The sequence below is a fragment of the Pyrus communis genome, chromosome 8, assembly GCF_041283825.1.
Source record: "Pyrus communis isolate YQ-2024b chromosome 8, ASM4128382v1, whole genome shotgun sequence".
In the NCBI taxonomy this organism is placed as follows: Eukaryota; Viridiplantae; Streptophyta; class Magnoliopsida; order Rosales; family Rosaceae; genus Pyrus; species Pyrus communis.
Genome location: NC_142572.1, coordinates 267,874 through 286,886, shown reverse-complemented (window position 1 = coordinate 286,886; position 19,013 = coordinate 267,874). Strand labels below are relative to the sequence as shown.

The following is a 19,013-nucleotide window of genomic DNA, read 5'->3' as shown; positions in this document are numbered from 1 at the left end:
TCTCTCGGTTTCGGCCGCGAGTGGCCTCTTTCTTCTCTGTAAAATGTGAAGTGGACGGGACTTGTACATGTGAATATTAGAAAGTCACGTGAGCAAGTCACGTTGGATGTGTGGGCCCACCAACCAAAACCTCGCCTAAAACGCACATTACATTGGCTATTAGGGACCCCAAGCTCACAGCCGCCGCCGGAGACGAAGCAGAACGCTGCAAACCCTAGCGATTCTTCAGGAATTAGCAGCAGGACGCCTCTGAACGCAGCGTTTTGGTTCCCAACATGGAAACGGAAGCGGCATCCCTGAAGAGGAAGTCGGAGGGAGAGGCCGAGTTGGAAGAAGCTCCACAGAAACAACAAAAGAGGGACAACGGTTGGGCAAGCGTCGACGACGAAGCGGTGGCCTGCTTGCACGACGTGTCGTATCCTGAGGGCTATGTCGTTCCTCCCCCTTCTTCTTCTTCTTCAGCTGCAGCAGAAGCTTCTGAACCTGCCAAGAAATTCCCCTTCCCTCTGGACCCTTTTCAGTCTGAGGCCATAAACTGCCTCGAAAAAGCCGAGTCCGTCATGGTATGTAAATTTGTTACTGGTTTTTTTTTTTCAATTGAAACTTTTAGCATTGAGTTTATTTTAATTGAAAGTTTTTGACTTGTGAATTGGTGCATTTTTTTAATTCAATGTATGCTATGATAGGTGTCTGCTCATACGTCGGCTGGGAAAACTGTGGTGGCATCGTATGCGATTGCAATGTCTCTAAGAAACAAGCAGAGAGTGATATACACTTCACCAATCAAAGCACTGAGCAACCAAAAGTATAGAGAGTTCAAAGAGGAGTTTTCCGACGTTGGCTTGATGACGGGCGATGTAACTATCGACCCCAATGCTTCCTGCTTGGTATGCAAGTGCAATGCACGCCTTTTCTTTTGTGTTTGATTTTCGGGTGTTTATCCTTTTGGGTTTTTGGTGATGATACTTTTGAATTTCACTCAGGTTATGACAACAGAAATCTGGCGTAGCATGCAGTACAAAGGGTCAGAGATAACACGTGAGGTGGCGTGGATTATCTTCGATGAGGTGCACTATATGCGTGATAGGGAGAGAGGTGTGGTGTGGGAAGAGAGCATTGTTATGGCTCCAAAGAATGCTCGGTTTGTGTTCCTCTCAGCAACTGTGCCAAATGCTAAGGAATTTGCTGATTGGCTTGCAAAGATTCACCGTCAGCCTTGTCACATTGTCTATACTGATTATAGGCCAACTCCTCTGCAGCATTATATTTTTCCTTCTGGAGGGAATGGATTGTACTTGGTAGTAGATGAAAAAGGGAAATTTCGCGAAGACAGCTTTCAGAAAGCTCTTAATGCTCTTGCTCCCACTGCCGATAGTGCTAAGAAGAAGGAAAATGGCAAGTGGCAAAAGGGTTTGATCATGGGCAAGGCTGCTGAGGAAAGTGATATCTTCAAGATGGTCAAAATGATAATTCAGCGTCAGTATGATCCTGTAATACTTTTTAGCTTTAGCAAAAGGGAGTGTGAATCTCTTGCAATGCAGGTACGTACCTATCTATTTTAAAATATACTTCTTAAATGAGGTTAGCTGCTACCAAGCTCCCGCCCAATGTATTTCCTTACTACTATTGGTTAGTCTAATGTAGAGTGAACCTTTTGCACCCTGTTGCCTATGTGGTTCAGACATTATGAGCTATGTTTTGAGTATCTGTTCAATACCCTTGTCAACCTTTTGGATGAAAGATTAAGTATAATATACATGTATTAGTTATTCATTCCGAAACGATACTACTTGGTTGGGAATCCTTGTGGACTATGTTCCAATTAAATGTGGCTGTGTCTGACTGTTGATTTGAATGTTTTGATAGAAATATTTTTGTTGTAATTTTTTAGTTCCTTTATCTTTTTGTCAGCACCAGTTTTTTGGTTCCAATTTTTTTTTTTCTTTTTGGTGTCACAGATGGCAAAAATGGATCTAAATGGGGACAATGAGAAAGAAAATGTAGAAACCATCTTCTGGAGTGCTATGGATATGCTTTCTGATGATGATAAAAAGTTACCTCAGGCAAGCTTTTGTTTCTTCCTTTCTAAGCTGGCATGTCTGTTTAAGCATTGTGTTTGGTTTGCATGAAGTAGTGTTATACTCTTTCAAGTATTACGCCAGATGTAACTTTTTTCTATGTTTAAGCATTCACGAGTTAGACTTTGTATGTGTGTGTGTATGTCTTTCTTTTCCTCCATGTATTTGTGTTATCTCGTGACTACTTTGAAGTTGAGTAAGCAAGGTGGAGGTTTGACAGTTTAGTTAAAGCATAGTGGAACTAATACACATTTAATGGTTGGGTTCTTCCGGTTAACGTCAAATAGGATAACAAAGAAGTTGCAATGAAGTTACTTAATATTACTTGCTCAGTAGATATTCAAATAACTTGATGTTTAATTTTATCTGAAATAATGTTTCTATTTTTTTTTATATATGTGCCCACTGCTGCTCAGAATTTTGCTTTATTTCGTAGTGATGTTCATTCCTTAGTATACTGCTTAAACAGGTTTCACATATGCTACCCCTTTTGAAGCGTGGAATTGGTGTGCATCATTCTGGCTTGCTTCCAATTCTAAAGGAAGTGATTGAGATATTATTTCAGGAAGGCCTAATCAAGGTTGGGTCTAAATTCTATTTCATCTATTTTGTTGTATGCTTAATCTTTAAATTTGATTGGCTACTATTGCTTTGGTTGGGACTTATATGTGATCCCAATCAGTGTGTTCAAATCTTGACCGGCCAGTTGGCCCTTTTTTTCATACAAAAATCTTGATTTTGTTCTGGCTAGACTACTATGACCACTTTTAGCGACCTCCAGATTGGTCTATTTCTTCTGGTGACAAACTGTTGCAGACATATTGGCCTAGAAAGGCTTTTCAATAAGTTGTATTTTCATTCATTTTCTCGCACTTCCAGCCGAATTACATACATTTTTATGTATATCTATGCTTATATTTTCTTTTAACAAAGTGGTATAAAAATTGAACTGTATTTCTTTAGTGTTTGTTTGCCACAGAGACCTTCAGCATAGGATTGAACATGCCTGCAAAAACTGTTGTGTTTACCAATGTCCGGAAATTTGATGGTGATAAGTTCAGATGGCTATCCAGTGGAGAGTATATACAAATGAGTGGCCGTGCTGGTCGCCGTGGTATTGATAAGCGTGGAATATGTATACTTATGGTAGATGAGAAGCTGGAACCATCTACTGCTAAAATGATGCTTAAAGGAAGTGCTGATTGTTTGAACAGGTGTATCCCCTATGCTTTTACTCTGAACTTCTATTAAAAAATATATATTTTGAACAATGAGAAGATTTCCTCTTTTAGTTTTGTTAGGTTTTTCTCCTATTGACCTTTGTTCTCTTGCTTTGCAGTGCTTTTCATTTGAGCTACAACATGCTTCTGAATCAATTACGCAGCGAAGATGGTAATCCAGAAAATTTGCTTCGTAACTCGTTCTATCAATTTCAAGCTGATCGTGCCATCCCCAGTCTTGAGGTTAGTTGGCTACCATAGAGGATAGTGATTTTGTAATTGCAGTTGGACTGCCTTTTATTCGTATCTTGGTTGGGATTTGTGTTTCAGAAAGTGTCTTCACAGTCTAAAGAAATCTATTAAGACATTACGTATACGATCACTTCTGTTGTGTTTCTGATTTGTGAATTATGTTATTGTTGCAGAAGCAAGCAAAGGATCTTGAGAAAGAGAGGGATTCAATTATAATTGAAGAAGAAGATAGTGTAAAGAATTATTACAATCTGTTACAGCAATACAAGAGTTTGAAACAGGAACTTCATGATATTGTGCTTTCTCCAAAGTACTGCTTACCATTTCTGAAACCTGGTAGGCTTGTCTCAATCCAATGTGCTAAAAGTGATGAAAGTTCCCCTTCTTTTTCCATTGAGGACCTGGTCACATGGGGAGTGATACTAAATTTTCAACGGGTGAAAACTGCTTCAGAAGGTGAGGATGCTGAATTGCTTAGAGTCTTTATTCTGATTTGAGTTTTCGAATTTCTAAACAATCCATTCTGTTGTCCAGATGATGCAAGTAGAAAACCTGAAGATTCAAACTACACAGTGGATGTTCTGACAAGGTGCAGGGTAAGTACAGATGAAGTTGCTAAGAAAACCATCAAAATTATCCCTCTCAAAGAGGCAGGAGAACCTGCTGTTGTCTCCATTTCCATATCTCAGGTAAATGCCCTACCAGGAGAACCATCAAAATTATGAACTGTAACCAATGTTCCTTAGGTTGCTGATGCAGTGATTCACTGATCTAAGTGACCTTATTAATATTTTTTGCAAATTTCCGCTTCTATTTTGATAGGGTTTAAGTTTGTGTACAAGTCATTTTGGCAATTCTTTTAGGGATCATTTTCCATTCTGTGCTATGTAAAGTATTAATTGTTTATCACTTACCCAAAAGCTTCTTATTTTGCTAACTTATGTTTTCTGAACAGATAAATAGTATGAGTGGACTTTGTATGGTCATTCCTAAGGATCTTTTGCCACTACCAGCTCGAGAAAACACACTGAAGAGAGTTCTTGAAACTATGTCAAGATTTGATAAAGGAAAGATTCCTCTTCTCGATCCAGAAGAAGATATGAAGGTATGCTACTGCAATTTGAACTTTTAGTTTTTATTTTATTACTTTCTTTTTAAAATTCTGTGTCACTAATTTCAAGTGCACTTTACTGTTCTTCAGATTGAAAGTAGTTCATACAAAAAGGTGTCTCGTAGGATCGAGGCGTTAGAGAACCTGTTTGACAGGCATGAAGTTGCTAGAACTCCACTTATTGAGCAAAAGCTTAAGGTTTTTCATATGAAGCAGGATTTGGCTGCCAAGATCAAGTCAATCAAGAAAACAATGCGCTCGTCCACTGCATTAGCTTTTAAAGATGAACTGAAGGCAAGAAAACGGGTCCTTCGGAGGCTAGGGTAATGAATTCTCGTTATTTTTCATCTCACTGTTTCTGGCCTTCCGTCATTTTCTATTTCAACCATAAAATTCTTTTCTATCTTTTAGTTTTAAACTGGGAATTCCATCACTTTGATGCCTTAGAAATGATTGGAATGCAGATATGTTACAAATGATGGTGTTGTGGAGTTGAAGGGTAAAGTTGCTTGTGAAATCAGTAGTGCAGAAGAGTTGACCCTGACTGAGCTCATGTTCAATGGGGCTTTCAAGGACATAAACGTGGAAGAGATGGTTTCTCTTCTCTCATGTTTTGTGTGGCAGGAGAAGCTTAAGGAAGCTACAAAACCAAGGGAAGAGCTTGACCTGCTATTTTCACAATTACAAGATACAGCTCGGAGGGTTGCTGAGGTTCAGCTCGAGTGCAAGGTAAAAAACTTCCTTTCTGGTACAGTTGAATATTTATTTGAAACTTCCATCAACTATGGACAACAGAACATTATTTCGTACGTAAATGTTTCTTACTTGGAACTTGGAAGTCACAGTCAAAGAAAAGTTGAGTGCATGTCCACTTGAACATAAAGAACAGCCCGAAAAAAGTGGCAAACCCATTTTATGTTGGCCTTTCCTGATTGCAGTCATAAGTTAATGCTAACTACTTTACCAAACTAGTCTGGTGACGCAGTCATGCAGGACCCATAATGATTGAACAATATTTTTTTGAAGAATATGTGACACAAGAAGCCCCTAAAGTATTTTTGCGAAGCATTTGAATAATGTTCATGTAGAAAAGTGACATCTTATACCTTGTCCAAAGCTTAAGGTTCATATCCATAGTCCCATTCTACCATTTTGTTATCCTGAACTGTGAACCCTGACCAAATTGCTATTTTGCAGCATAAGTACCTACTATGGGAACTGGAATATCCTATCATAGTATCATACGGATAGGAGTTTAATGAAAGTTTGATTATGATTTGATAGCCTCTGTGAGAATATTCAGTCGTCTTTCTATGATCAACTTGATCAGAATATCAGATAAAGCTTGTATATCATCAGTCTACCAGAGATTCGTCTTCTCCATAAAGTAGAATGAGTGCAAAATTTCCGAAGACATTATATTATATGCATGCGTATTCTGCAGTAAAATTGTGTGAGACGCTGAGATTCGTTTCTTTGTAAAGTATCATTTAACCTACCAAGCGATTACGATTCATTGACTAAGTGAATTTGTTATTGCCTATGGACAAGAATAATACAAATATCCATGGTCATTGCTCAGTGTCCATATATTGATTGGTCCACTGGGTATATTGGTCTAAATTGGCCAAACTGTTTGTCGAACATCTGTGTGCTCGGATTTGTTTACACTATTCTTATATAGATGATTTTTACCTTCCGTTGAAATGCTTTTGCATTGTATACACTGCAGGTCGAAATTGATGTTGACAGCTTTGTGAGTTCTTTTCGGCCTGATATTATGGAGGCTGTGTATGCTTGGGCAAAAGGGTCCAAATTCTACGAGATCATGTCAGCTACACCTGTTTTTGAGGGCAGCTTGATCAGGGCAATTAGGAGATTAGAGGAAGTCCTTCAGCAACTTATTCAAGCAGCCAAGTCTATTGGAGAAACCGAGCTTGAGTCAAAATTTGAGGAGGCCGTTTTGAAGATCAAAAGGGACATTGTCTTTGCGGCTTCCCTATACTTGTAATTTTTTATGGGTTCATACAGAGTACTGTCAGTTGATCTGCAAGTGGATGCATTTCATTTTTCAATCGAGAGATGAGATGGCAATTGGCGATTAAGTCCTGGAACGAGCATATACAAAATTTTGGCCTGAAGATGTACGTATTATTTCCAACATAGCGTAGTCTCTCATTTTTTTAGTTTTTATTTTTGGGTTGATCGTCATTTTGTTTATGTTATTGTACGAGGATGTGTAACGGTAGTAGGAAAAACTCACAGAATTGTTGCCAAGACCGAAACATTATCTGATATAAATTTATGCAGGAGCTTTCTGTGACATGTATAATTCTAAGTTCACATAAATGTATGAGCAGAATCATTATTGTGTACCAGAAATTGACATACACTGCCTTTAAGTAAGATATTACACTACTGGATGTTCACTTCACGAATGCGAAGACAGGGACAGATGCAGTGAAACAAACGGATGCCCCAGTCAACAACGCAATTCAAGACACGAGTGGCGGAGGCGGCAGCATAACATCTCTCCTTCGTTGTTGCTCTGGGCGTTTGTGTATGTATAACTGGTACTCCATACACAGGATTTGGATCTGTATATTGCTGATAAGATGCGGTCGGAATTGGATAGGGATACTGTGTGCCGCTGCTGCTGCCGTCGTTGAAAGCAGTTTCCTGTTGGCTTGGAACCGGATCATGATGATGATGATAGGAAAATTCTGGAGCAGGCTGGAGTGGAGGTGCCAAGGGAGTCTCGTAGGTGTACTCGGCATCCAGCCATGGTGGTAAAGGTGGAGCCGAGGGCTGAGTTGAGGAGGAGGACGAGGAAAATGAGCAGTAATAGTGGCGGGGTGGTGGTGGCGGCGGTCGTTGAGGTGGCGGATGAGGACAATAGGGTTGGTGGTGAGTCTTCCTTTTCTTCTTCTTTCTTGGCCAAAACTTGAGCTTCTTAACAGCTTTGATCATGTTCTCTTTGGACTGGAAGCAGTTGAAGGCTGGTAGGATTCCGGAGAAACGGGTGAGAGATGTGATGTGAGAGCAGCAGCTTGAGCCGGAGGAGTTGATAAGTTTATAAGATATTTGCTTTTGAATTGCATTGCATTGGATTCGCTTTCGGTTTGCTTTTTAATTTTCTAACCTTGTTACCGTTGTCCTTCCACTCAAACCAAACTCACCATTCATTCATGGCGCTCTGATTTTGTCGTCTTGTAGCTAGTCAGCATCAGATCTCCAACTTAAAAACCCAACATTACATCATCAACCCGGTTGATGGATGCATCTTAGACGTCACACGGAAATACAACTTCCTTGATGAGAGCGTAAGGGGTGCAACTTAGGTTGGGTTAACCTGAACCTCCCTAAATTCGACCCAATTTTTAACCTAATTGGACTAGCTGAAATTAGTCCAAACTAACCCAACCTTAATCCAATCGTTTTTTGTGGATGGGTTTGGATAAACCAAAATGTTATTTTGGTTCAAATGCAATTGGTATAGCACATTTTTTGTGGGCAAATGCAATTGGTACAGCAACTATTACTACGGACGGTTTAATAGCATTCTCCTTCACATGTAAATAAAAGGTCTTAAGTTCGGTTCTCGTCCAAGGTAAATTTGAGCCACATAATTGCTAGCTCATTGTGAGGCTTAACTCACTGTCTCACTCACTTACGATAGATAATATCGTTTGTTCACAAAAAAAAAAAAATTGCAACTAGTATAAAAACCTTCTATTGCCATTTGCCACATCTTTTGATGAGAGACAGAGAAGGCTGTAAACACCGAAAACGCAAAGCTTCTTCTGTACGAAAAACTCGGCGCAATTCACTTGCAAGCAAGAGATAAAGGCTATATATTTATGTACAAAAACTCAATCCAACATGTCTCAACAGGTTCAAAAAGTAGATAATAAATTTAAAAAAAGAAAAAAAAGAAGATGAACAGCACGTACCCTGCCGTACACAGTAGAAAACTTTGGTAGCCCAGTTGGGTCCCAAACAAGCAAGCACTATGAGCTCTCGACAAAAGAACAAACAATAACCACAACACCCAAACTCTGCCGCAAGCAATGATTCTTCGGATTGCATGTGCATTAGAGACTACAGCCCCGCTCCATTTCAGCATGCAGGGAAACTACACAATGTGTTCCAGCATGACTAGTTTGTCATAGCCGGCACAGCATCAATTTTTCAGTCTCTTGCGACGGTCGAGTTCCATCTTCCAATTTCATCTTCTTTTTCTTCCAATTTTTCTTTATGCAGGGGGGAGATCAGTATGCAGGTCCAACTATAGATGATCGGTCTTCAGTGTTGACTGCTGCTTCAGAATCCGGCTGGCCAGCTTTGACCTCATTCAGCGGAAGTTTTATCTTGGGCGACAACCTCTTTACTTCCTCTAATGTGTAGATAAAAATCTTCCTTACCATGCTGCAGAACTCACTGCAATATGATGCATAGAATTTACAGGACGAAAATCCGCAGGGGCAAAACATAAATGATAAAGAAATTGTAATCCATAGACCAGATTGCAGCAATTAAATTCATTTTCAAGAGCAAACAAAGAACCGTGGAGCAAACAAAGTTTAGATTCATTATCCTAATTATTTCTGGTCAATATCATAAAGGGGAAGGATACCCAAAAATTATGTAAATAAAAAGGAATCCTCAGTTATATTGTCCCGACACCATCTAATCATTAAGTTTCTTTTAAGAACAGTGGTCTCCTAATGCCGACTGCTACTAGTTCTTAGATTCACTATAAGATACAATTGAAGCACTTTAAAACAGTTAATTTTCAAGTTTGAGACTCAAATCAGGAATTAAAGAATTGGTCAAATGAACTTACTGCCATGGATCATCCCCAACCATCATCATGTCATCTTCATCATCGGTGTAGACAACCTGCCATTTCTTTGTAGATCCACAGAGTTCACCTTCAATATCGAACATCTCTTCTAGTTTCTTAAGCAGATCCTCGTACCGCTCAAACCGTGTCAAATCTACAGCCCTTCCAACAGCAATCCCTTGCATGTGAACCTGTGACATTTAAAAAAGAAAGAAAAGCTCAGTCAGATAGTCACCACCAACACCTAAGGCCCAATGACTACTTAAAAAGAAGGAATAAAGTGGCATGAACCAGTGCAATGTCCAATTCAAAAAGTAATGTAATAATAAACGCACTACAGAAAAGAAATACATGGTCATATTTAGACATTGATATTTACAAGTTCAGACCATACAGAGCCAGAAACTGCAACAAAAGCAGTAAAAGGGTGGAAAATATAGGGGGGTGCTATCCACACACCCCTTGTCAATTTCTGTCCGTTGATCTTCATTTCATCCGATCTGACGGCTGAAAATTAAAAGGGTGTGTGAAAAGTAAAAAGGGGTGTGTGGATATCACACCCCAAAATATTATTAGCTTGAGGGATAAAAACGACGTGAACTACCTTTGTGCAGCTCCGGATTTGCCTGCTTTGAGATTCCTGTGGTGATCTCAGACATGACTTCTCAGCATCACAACTTCCTGAAGGAAGATCAGATCGATTGAGATTTGATGGTTCCGAATGTTGATCAGATTCTGCATCAAATGATGAAACTGGTAGAGTATCCCCCAACTTTCCAGACACCGTAACCACAGGAGAAGTCTCTTCTAAATTAGAATTTTCAAGTAGCTGAATTCCGAACAGCCTACAGCCATTCCCAGTGCTTTGTCTCCTTTCCCCACAATCTTTGTTCATAACAGGTGAAAAAGGCTCGGTTACACCATCAACTCGATTAGGCCAAAACATCGAGTTCCCAGAAACAGCAGCAAGAGAATTATTCCCAGTAAAGCACAGAGAATTGGGTTTTGAAGCAGAATTATACTTCGGAGATGGATAAATGTCTCGCCCACGCTGTGAGTCGCTATAGGAGAAAGCCGAAGGAGACTCAGCTTTGGATTTCCATTCACCTAGTAAACAAAGAACATACAAGATTTAAGGATAAAAAAGTCAAAACAGATTAGGAATCACACGTCACTATGTAAACAAACATACCCAGCGCAGTAAGGTCTGGGGATGGCGAAGGTAAAACAGGAGGCCGAGCCCGCTTATTCCTCAGTGCAGGTTGGGAGTTTTGGGGAGCAGTTGCCACCAGGGGCTCCAAATCCCATGGTGATACTCGATCTGGTCGCAATATTGATGAGGGCTCATCCCATTGGACCTGAAAAGTTAAAACACCGCGACAAATAAATAAATCTTTGCTATATAGTTCATCTTCAACTGACGAGACTTAAATCATGTGACACACCTTAAAGAAAAAGTTATTTGTCTTGAAAAAAAAAAAAAAATGATTATAAAGCCTCTAGATGTGGTTCCCCATCACAAAACCATAGTGTGATTTATCTCCAAATGTCTATGGCCAGAGTCAAATAGATTCTTGTAGGACTGACTCAAAACTCAATTTAGGAACATAATTGGAAAAAATACCTTTAGTGATCTCCACTCAGAATTCGCCCATCCAGGTGCTGTATTATCTCCAACTCCAACAATTGTACCACTGAACCTGTAGTGTGGTAAAAAATGGTTAGGTCAGACTGTTAATGACTCCATTCAGAAAAACCAAGCAGGGAAAACATACCTTCTTTCAGGAACTTCCTCACCCTCAAATCTCATCTTAAACCTCATCCCAACAGACAGCTTCTGACTGCGAGCTTCAATGTACTTGTTGACACTTACAAGGAACTCAGACCGACTTGTTCTGGCACAAATGGACCCAGCAAATAATATTTTGTCAGGAATCAGGATAAATTTGAGAAATAAAACAAATGACCCAGCTACCCATTAACTTATCAAGAGATGTCTCATTCCTCCAATAAGGCAAGTATATTCTAATAGAGTAACATCAAGAGAAGAAATAACCCAACCAAATAGGCTGCCAACCTTTTTTAAATATACTATAAAATAAATGATTATGCCAGCACCAATAACAAAACTCTTCAACATATTTAGGGACAATTTGATAACTTTTTCATTTTTTAGTTTTTAGTTTTTAGTTTTCATTTTTTGTGTTAGATAGAGGGCATATACAAGAGAGAATGACAGATATAGAAGAATGGAGGAAGAAAGGAAGGAGGGACATATGCAGAAGAAATGTATATGGATGGTTACACAGAATGAAAACTAAATCAAAAACTGATTTAAGATGTTTTTACTTTCAAGAATTTGTTTTCATTCATTCTTCTTTTTGCTTTCCCTCCCTCCTTATCCATCCTTTCTCCATACACTTTCCCCATATCTCAAGCACAAAAAGTGAAAACTAAAAATGAAATGGTTATCAAATAGGATTTTAGTCTAAACACCATTATTCACTCGTACAAAATCAGAGTGCAATATATAAGAAATAGTCTGAGAAATTACACATAATAAGACTAGAAGGGCATTGGTAACAAATAAGATATGATAAGAACTCATTCGACTCCATATAAAGCAAAGGAGACAAGACCTTGGCTTGTAGAATACAGAAAATAGTGTCCCAGTTGCAATGGCATGAGATGCAGTCGCCAAAACTCCAAGATGCATGCTGTGACTAGAAATAACAGAAGACGGCATATTGCTTGGTTGTCTCATGAGCCTCCTTACTCCAACACGCAGCTCTCCATTTTCACCTCTGGAACATACATGTAAAACGACATATAAGCAAACAATACACCAACTTAATGTTAAGGTAACAAAGAAAAGATAATTAGTCCTCTTTATTGACTACAGACTTGCCTTAGGAATATAAATGCATCCCCAGCTACTAATTTCTTAGAACTCACAAAAACACTCCATCCAGTTGTGAGCAAGTGGCGCCTTGGTTGCCCTGGTTTGTTTTAGAAGAGGAAAAATGTAGAAAAATATAAAAGCGTAGGGTCTCACTATCACGCTGATAACAGCATAAAATTAAGGCAACAAAACAACACAACATCATATAATGCCAGCCAACATGACTAATATATGGATACAAATATTCCACAACATGATGCTGGATCTGAAGTCATGAGTTTCACAGACAAGAAAAGGAGAAACTACATGGTATTGCACTATTTTGGAAGAAATGAGTACAATAAAAAGATAAAAAGATGCTGAAGTACTGCAAATAGATAAAAGAACGCCGAGCCACAAAAGAAAAAGGGGAAGCCAGTCCAAAGCATTGCCAACCAGACCAACCAAAATAACAAAACTTATGCAAGCACATGTAAGCTACCCACTCACCATTCAAAATAAAAAATATTAACTAATTACTAAAACAAAGTTACAAACATAAAAGTGGCTCAATGCATAATGAATGTGACATAGACAAAATGCAATTTTAGGAAGATTCCTGGCTAAAGCAGTTACAATAAGAAACACGAGTATCCAGTAAACCATTCAAAAAATATAGCCAACCTCGAAATATGTGCCGAAAATGCCATTCATTTCCATGCAAATCAGTTGCAACCAATTCTTGCCATGGAGGTTGCTGGGACATATCCTGAAAAATTTGAAATTCAGGCAATGCATAGAGAAACGAGCCAACCCCTACCAGGCCACCCCAAGGCATAGGATAGGAGAAAAAGACAAGCAAACATATGGTATAAATAAGGTAGAAACTCAAAAATATTAAAAGTTTGTTAAAAAATAAACTAACCAGTGGTGGCAGACAATCATCAGCATGCCTACGAAGGACGGAGAATCCACCATGTGTGCTGGTGTCAGAAGCAGTAAGTGTCTTGCAGAATGAATGTACTGTACACCGTGGAGTTTCTGGGAGTGGAGGATCTGGGCTTGTTACCTCACTTTGCTGATCCATGAAGAAGAATCAAATTAAGGAAAACAACACAAATGCAAAAGGGGAAGCCAAGGGCTGCAATCAATTATAAATCTAGGTACAAACAGAAACTACAAAGAAAAATACTTCATCAAAATTGGTTAATTAATCTTTTACAGGTTAGGGGAAGACAACTCACATCTGCTTCCGGTAGGAGGGTAACTTGTGCATAAACCTCATCTGTTTCAGGTTCAGCCTACATTCAGGTTAAGTAAAAATCACACAACTACAAACTAGAGCCAACTGATGCATGATAAGAAGAAAAAGAAAAAAAATACTATAACAAACTTAAAAAATGGTCACCCACCCGAAGCTGAACATTAACAACTTTACATAGAATTTTGGATGGAAGATTGAATGAAGGCATTTGTTGCTCCGACCCTTGATGCATTGATGCTTCAAGCTATTATAAAGAAAAATACATGTAAAGTCAGTAAGATAGACAAAGATCATATAGAGCAAATTAAACTATTCTAGATCAGTTTATTTTATAACGATGAATATACAGTTGTCATATTCGGCCCAAACAGCAAAAGTAACAACGTATTATTCTTATAGAAAAAGGTGAATAAGAAAATCAACTAATTGACTTCTATGAGAGCAAGAAAAAAATTGTAAAACTGAAAAATTAGGAAAACAAAAATGGAAGACAAAAGTAATATAAAATTCTAAAATTATGCACTAAAACATATTATATGAAAGCCAAGCAGAATACACAATCTAAAGCGAGTTGCACGGTTGAACCAAGCTTTAAAATAAAACTTTGGACTAAAGTTCATAGTACTGATATAACATAGGTGGCGCTGGAGTACAGTTCACAAACTAAAAGACCCAAGGCCCACCAATCAAAACCTTACCTAAAACGCACAATATCTACAAACCATATAACAACCCACATCCCATGTAAAGACAATCTAAAGCATCCAACCAAAGGCAATCAAAACCTGGACCTTGCAATCATACTAATCGACAACACCAACAGCACATTACATGGATATTAGGGACTCCAAGTTCATGGAAACACTTCGGTAAGTACCATCACTAGGATCACAAAGCACATCCAACACCAGACTGAGTCCACACAACATATGTTATACCGCAGCTCCAAATTTAGAGAGAAGTAAAAAAAAAGAGAGGTGGGGTACTAGCGACTAGCTATTCAATATTTTAATATTAATTCAAAGGGGAAAAAGCATGCGTCTTGTTCCAGTTTTCCCACTTAACTTTCCATTTGGTTCGGATCCCCCCTAAACCTTTAAAATGTGCCAATGTCCCCTCTCCGTTAATTGACGTCACAACCAGAATATACCCCACCCCAAATTGACTGGAACATAGAACCCTCACTTTCGATTAGAGCAGTAAACCCAAGTTCATTATAGTGCAATCCAGACTAAAATTGAGAATGATCTTGGCATGAACAATTAAAGCTACTGTCTTCTCTCTTCAATTCTCTTAACGTTTTAATAAAATAAAATAAATATTAAAAAAAAAAAAAAAAACCCCTTAAACCTGTAGTAGAGGAGAATCATCTCTCCCTTTAGAGCTCACTATATATCTCTTCATTGTACAGGTTGTCCATTGACTACAGCTATTTGTATTAAACGGTAATTGCTTATATAATTCAAAATTGGTTTCTGACATTATTAAGTAAAACATCATTCCAAAAGATGCAGTTACCAATTCAACCCACTGGCTACCTGTAGATAAACTTAAAGCTCGGACATACCTGTTCCATATGACCCTGTGGAAAGTAATAAACTCGCTCCCCTTCACGTGGAAGGGTGACAAGGGGACCAGCACAAGCATGCCATAGTTCCTTATACAAAGCATCACCAGGTGTCCCTATAAAATCAACAAAGTTTAGCCACACGAATGAGGAGAAGGAAGATGTACTATAGACACAAAATGAAGACATCAAATAAACCCACTCAAACAAAGGCAAATACTTCTAGCCCCTTCGAAACCACTGTAGCGATTAGAAATCTATTAATTATCAAGATGTAAGAAAATACAATTCAGAGACAAGTATTAAAAACAGGAAACAAATTTGCAGTAACAGAGGCATCCTATAAATGTTGTTCCTTCAATTCTTTTCTCCTTGGCTTATAAGATGATACAACGGTTTGTTGTCAGCTTATCATCCTAACTTTAAACTACAGAAATGCCCTGGATGTATCCTGTTAGGTAGCATATGATATGGCTATCAAATTACAAGAGAAACAATGCCCTTAGTTAGTCATGACCTGTGGTAATCCTTAAACTAAAAAGATCTTTTACAAAGTGAGCCAGTTCTTAGGTCTATAAAAACTCAAATACATTCCAGCACAACAATGAATTTATAACTTCTCTAGAAAAGTAAAATACAATTATGGTAAAACATTTTCAGAAAACATTTTTAGTAAAAGCATTTGTAAAATGATTACTCCCTAAATTCTAACTAAGCCATGGCCTCAATAAGATTTGTTTCCACGCGAATGCATCAGTAACAAGGTATAAGCAAAATTTCTGCATATTAAACACCTGTGATCTGTCCCTTTGGGACATCCTATAAAACACCTATGATCTAGAAAATATGAAAACATATATGATAAGCACCTTTAGTTGGATTTGTATAGATGGTCTTAATGGTAATCAGTAATGTCTTCATGTTTTGGTAAAAATTAATGATCATAAGGTTCATCAATAATTCACCTTCGAATTAAGTATAGCATACTAACAGCAAGCAAAACACAACTTTCAAATTAGTAAGAGGTTCCACCAAATGAGAAAATCAAACCTGTCCTGGAAGTGCCTTGGGGATGATTGGAAGCTGAGAATGCCATAACAAAACTGAGAAAATATTCTCCCAACCCTGAAGCTTTTTTTCTGCGGAAACCCAAGTGTTAAACAAGTTGTTTGTATAGAAAGTAGAAACAAGCCACCCAACGCTGTCCAACTAATAGTACTACCAACTAAGACAAACCCAATAAGTAAATCCCCTTAATGATCACCCATAATCAATGCAAAACTAGCTTCAGCGCCTAGTAGTTATTAAGCCTTAAAATCTACACACTTTCTATGCCAGCAGCTAGCCTTGTGTGAACAATAAAGCATTAAATGACTAACCTTTTCGGGTCCTTAACCTTTCTTAGCCTAAAAAGGGCAATTTTTTTCAGTAAAGTAGAATTTGAAACGCACTTTAATGCAGAATTGAAGAAAGAAAAGCCAGAACGGAACAAATTCCATGAAATGCACTTTTGTATGTTTGTAGATTTCGATTGTGTATAATATCGAAAATGCATTTTCATCGATTTCGCAATTTTTCGGATCCAAAAACGCAACTTCATTTAACCCCCAACTCAGTACCATCTTCAACTCTAATAAAATTTCACTATTTTTTTCCCTTTTGAAAAAAACAAAAAAAAGGAAAAAAAAAATTAAAGCAGTTAATATCATGAGTTGGACCATTTTCCCAAAAACAAAACTAAGATCCCCAAACTCTGGATCTCTCACAGATTTGGAATCCCAGTACAAAAAGAACTGAAGAATTCAGAGAAACAGATTTAGCGAGCAGTAATAAGAGTGTACCTTACCACAGAGAAACAGATGCAGAGCTGATCAGCTGAAACGAATCCTCCTCCTGAACTGAAACAAGTAAATTAGGGTTTTGATTTGGGAGTGGGAGTGGGGGAATTTGGGAATTGGGATTTGGGAATTGGGATCGAAGGATGATAAGATTAAGGTCGTGTTTGGTCGAAGCCGACACCACCCTTTCGCTGCCCCTCTTTTCTCTCTCTTACTCCTTGGCTATTTTTTTTATTTTATTCTTTTACATTTACTATTTAAATAAATAATTATTATTAGCATTTCAATAATCTCAATTATTTCCGTCACATTTTTTTTTAAGGATCCTAGAAATTTTGTAATCGTGACCGTTAATTGTACATCGTGCAGTCAAAAATTATTTTAAATTTTAAATTTTAAAATTAAACATAAATAACACCTAACAAAAACTAACCGTATGATGTACAATAAACGATCATGATCACGAAATTCCTAATATTCTTAGGAAAATGATCCAGCGATGATCATTAGGAAAAAGATCCGGTGATGATCTTTTTTTTCTTTTAAAATGCTAATAGCAATCCCTTTTAAATAATAAATTATTATATAATTTAATGTTTTAATTACAATTAGTTGTTTTGTCCAAGGTTGGCAAAGAAACGGGCTACCGGCAGACGAAGAGAGAGAAAGAGACTGACGAAGCTGTTGACAACTCGATGGATTTACTGACAGACGTTGGTTGGGTGGGTGCGTAATGCGCACGCTCTTTGTAAATTGTTTCATACGAAAATAAAAAAATAAGATAAAATATATAGTCACGGGTGATGGATGAAGGAATTCAAGGTACCCTGAAATCCCTACAACAGTTGGTACAACTTTACCCCCTGCCGTCTCTTTCCCCATCCCCTTCAACTTTTCATTTCATATTCAACCTTCTTTTTCCGAGCGAGTGGTTGATTTTTCTTTTTCTTTTTTTACTAAGAGAATACCAGGATCTTCTTTGATGGGTCCTAATCCGACATTGATGGGAAAAAGAAGGAAGTTGACTCGTCGGTTTACGTTTTGTTTTCAAATTTTTTTTTTAAATAAACGATATTATTTAAATAAGTAAGTTCCATAATAGGTTAATAATAATATGATTTAAATTCGTCGTTGGCGATAATCAAACTTAAGACTTCTCACCTTATAAGTGAAAATTAATATCACTAGACCTAAGTAGCTGTTCAAATTTATTTTAGTATAAAGTATGGTTAGTATTAAAAGAACTTGTTTTCTTATTATTGATTATTCTTAATTCCCTATTCTTTCTTTTTTTTTTTTTTTTTTTTGAGAATATACTAAATTTATTAATTCCCTTTACAGAGTTTGGGATCCATTTAATTGAGATTTTGAGGGATCTTAATTATTTTTACAAATTTTGGAGTATTTAATTAGGTTTTAAGGGATTCTCAAGAGTCTAAAAATGTTTTTTAAAGAAGTTTATAATATTCTAGTTGTATTAAATAAAAATTGATTTTAAAGGATTTCAAAAAATTGGAGAATTAAAGAGATTTCATAGTATATTTTAAGTATTCTCAAATTTCATCTCTCTCATGAGAATTTGAGAGTACTCACTCAAATTTTACATAAAATCTCTACAAATCAATTAAACTCCATCAAAATCTATGCATTTATAAATACATCAAAATCTCTCAAAATTCCAATTGAATAAAACCCCGTTTAAGAGGGATACTATTATTTTGAAATATAAGATCCTACTACACATTAGTAAATACAGAAGGTGCTATGGATATGCATATGTTTGGTTCCCGATGATCTTTTGTTATTCTTCGCGTGAAACACTGCTGCAGAACTGTCACACAAACTTCATGAAAAATGATAGTTCCTATATATTTACTACAAAATACGTAGCCATTAATTTGCTGACAACGTTTGAGATTGTTGAGCCCAAAACCGATTAAAATCGGGACATGTTTC

General features: G+C 37.5%; 2 protein-coding genes across 3 annotated transcripts; one reads left to right on the top strand and one right to left on the bottom strand.

Annotated features, from left to right (window-relative positions):
* The first annotated feature begins 123 nt into the window (after nt 1-123).
* Nucleotides 124-6,986, top strand: MTR4 (RNA helicase, ATP-dependent, SK12/DOB1 protein). The gene is made up of 13 exons (XM_068456786.2): nt 124-563; nt 687-887; nt 984-1,541; nt 1,959-2,063; nt 2,548-2,658; nt 3,042-3,292; nt 3,418-3,541; nt 3,724-4,006; nt 4,085-4,239; nt 4,506-4,655; nt 4,752-4,984; nt 5,126-5,390; nt 6,394-6,986. Exons 1-13 carry the CDS (start codon nt 276-278, stop codon nt 6,670-6,672), a joined length of 3,003 nt encoding a protein of 1,000 aa, XP_068312887.1. The 5' UTR covers nt 124-275; the 3' UTR covers nt 6,673-6,986.
* A 1,505-nt stretch (nt 6,987-8,491) lies between these two features.
* Nucleotides 8,492-17,303, bottom strand: ARF1 (auxin response factor 1). Of its 2 annotated transcripts, none has more exons than XM_068456930.2 (15): nt 17,061-17,303; nt 16,270-16,358; nt 15,220-15,335; nt 13,801-13,896; nt 13,633-13,689; nt 13,314-13,466; nt 13,073-13,157; nt 12,416-12,506; nt 12,147-12,311; nt 11,283-11,402; nt 11,132-11,207; nt 10,700-10,865; nt 10,112-10,614; nt 9,508-9,698; nt 8,492-9,101 (listed from the first exon to the last, which is right to left on the bottom strand). In XM_068456930.2, exons 2-15 carry the CDS (start codon nt 16,313-16,315, stop codon nt 8,933-8,935), a joined length of 2,034 nt encoding a protein of 677 aa, XP_068313031.1. In that variant the 5' UTR covers nt 16,316-16,358; nt 17,061-17,303; the 3' UTR covers nt 8,492-8,932. The 2 variants fall into 2 exon arrangements, with proteins under 2 accessions (XP_068313031.1, XP_068313032.1); XM_068456931.2 differs by having other exon boundaries at nt 17,066-17,283.
* Between the last annotated feature and the right edge of the window lie 1,710 nt (nt 17,304-19,013).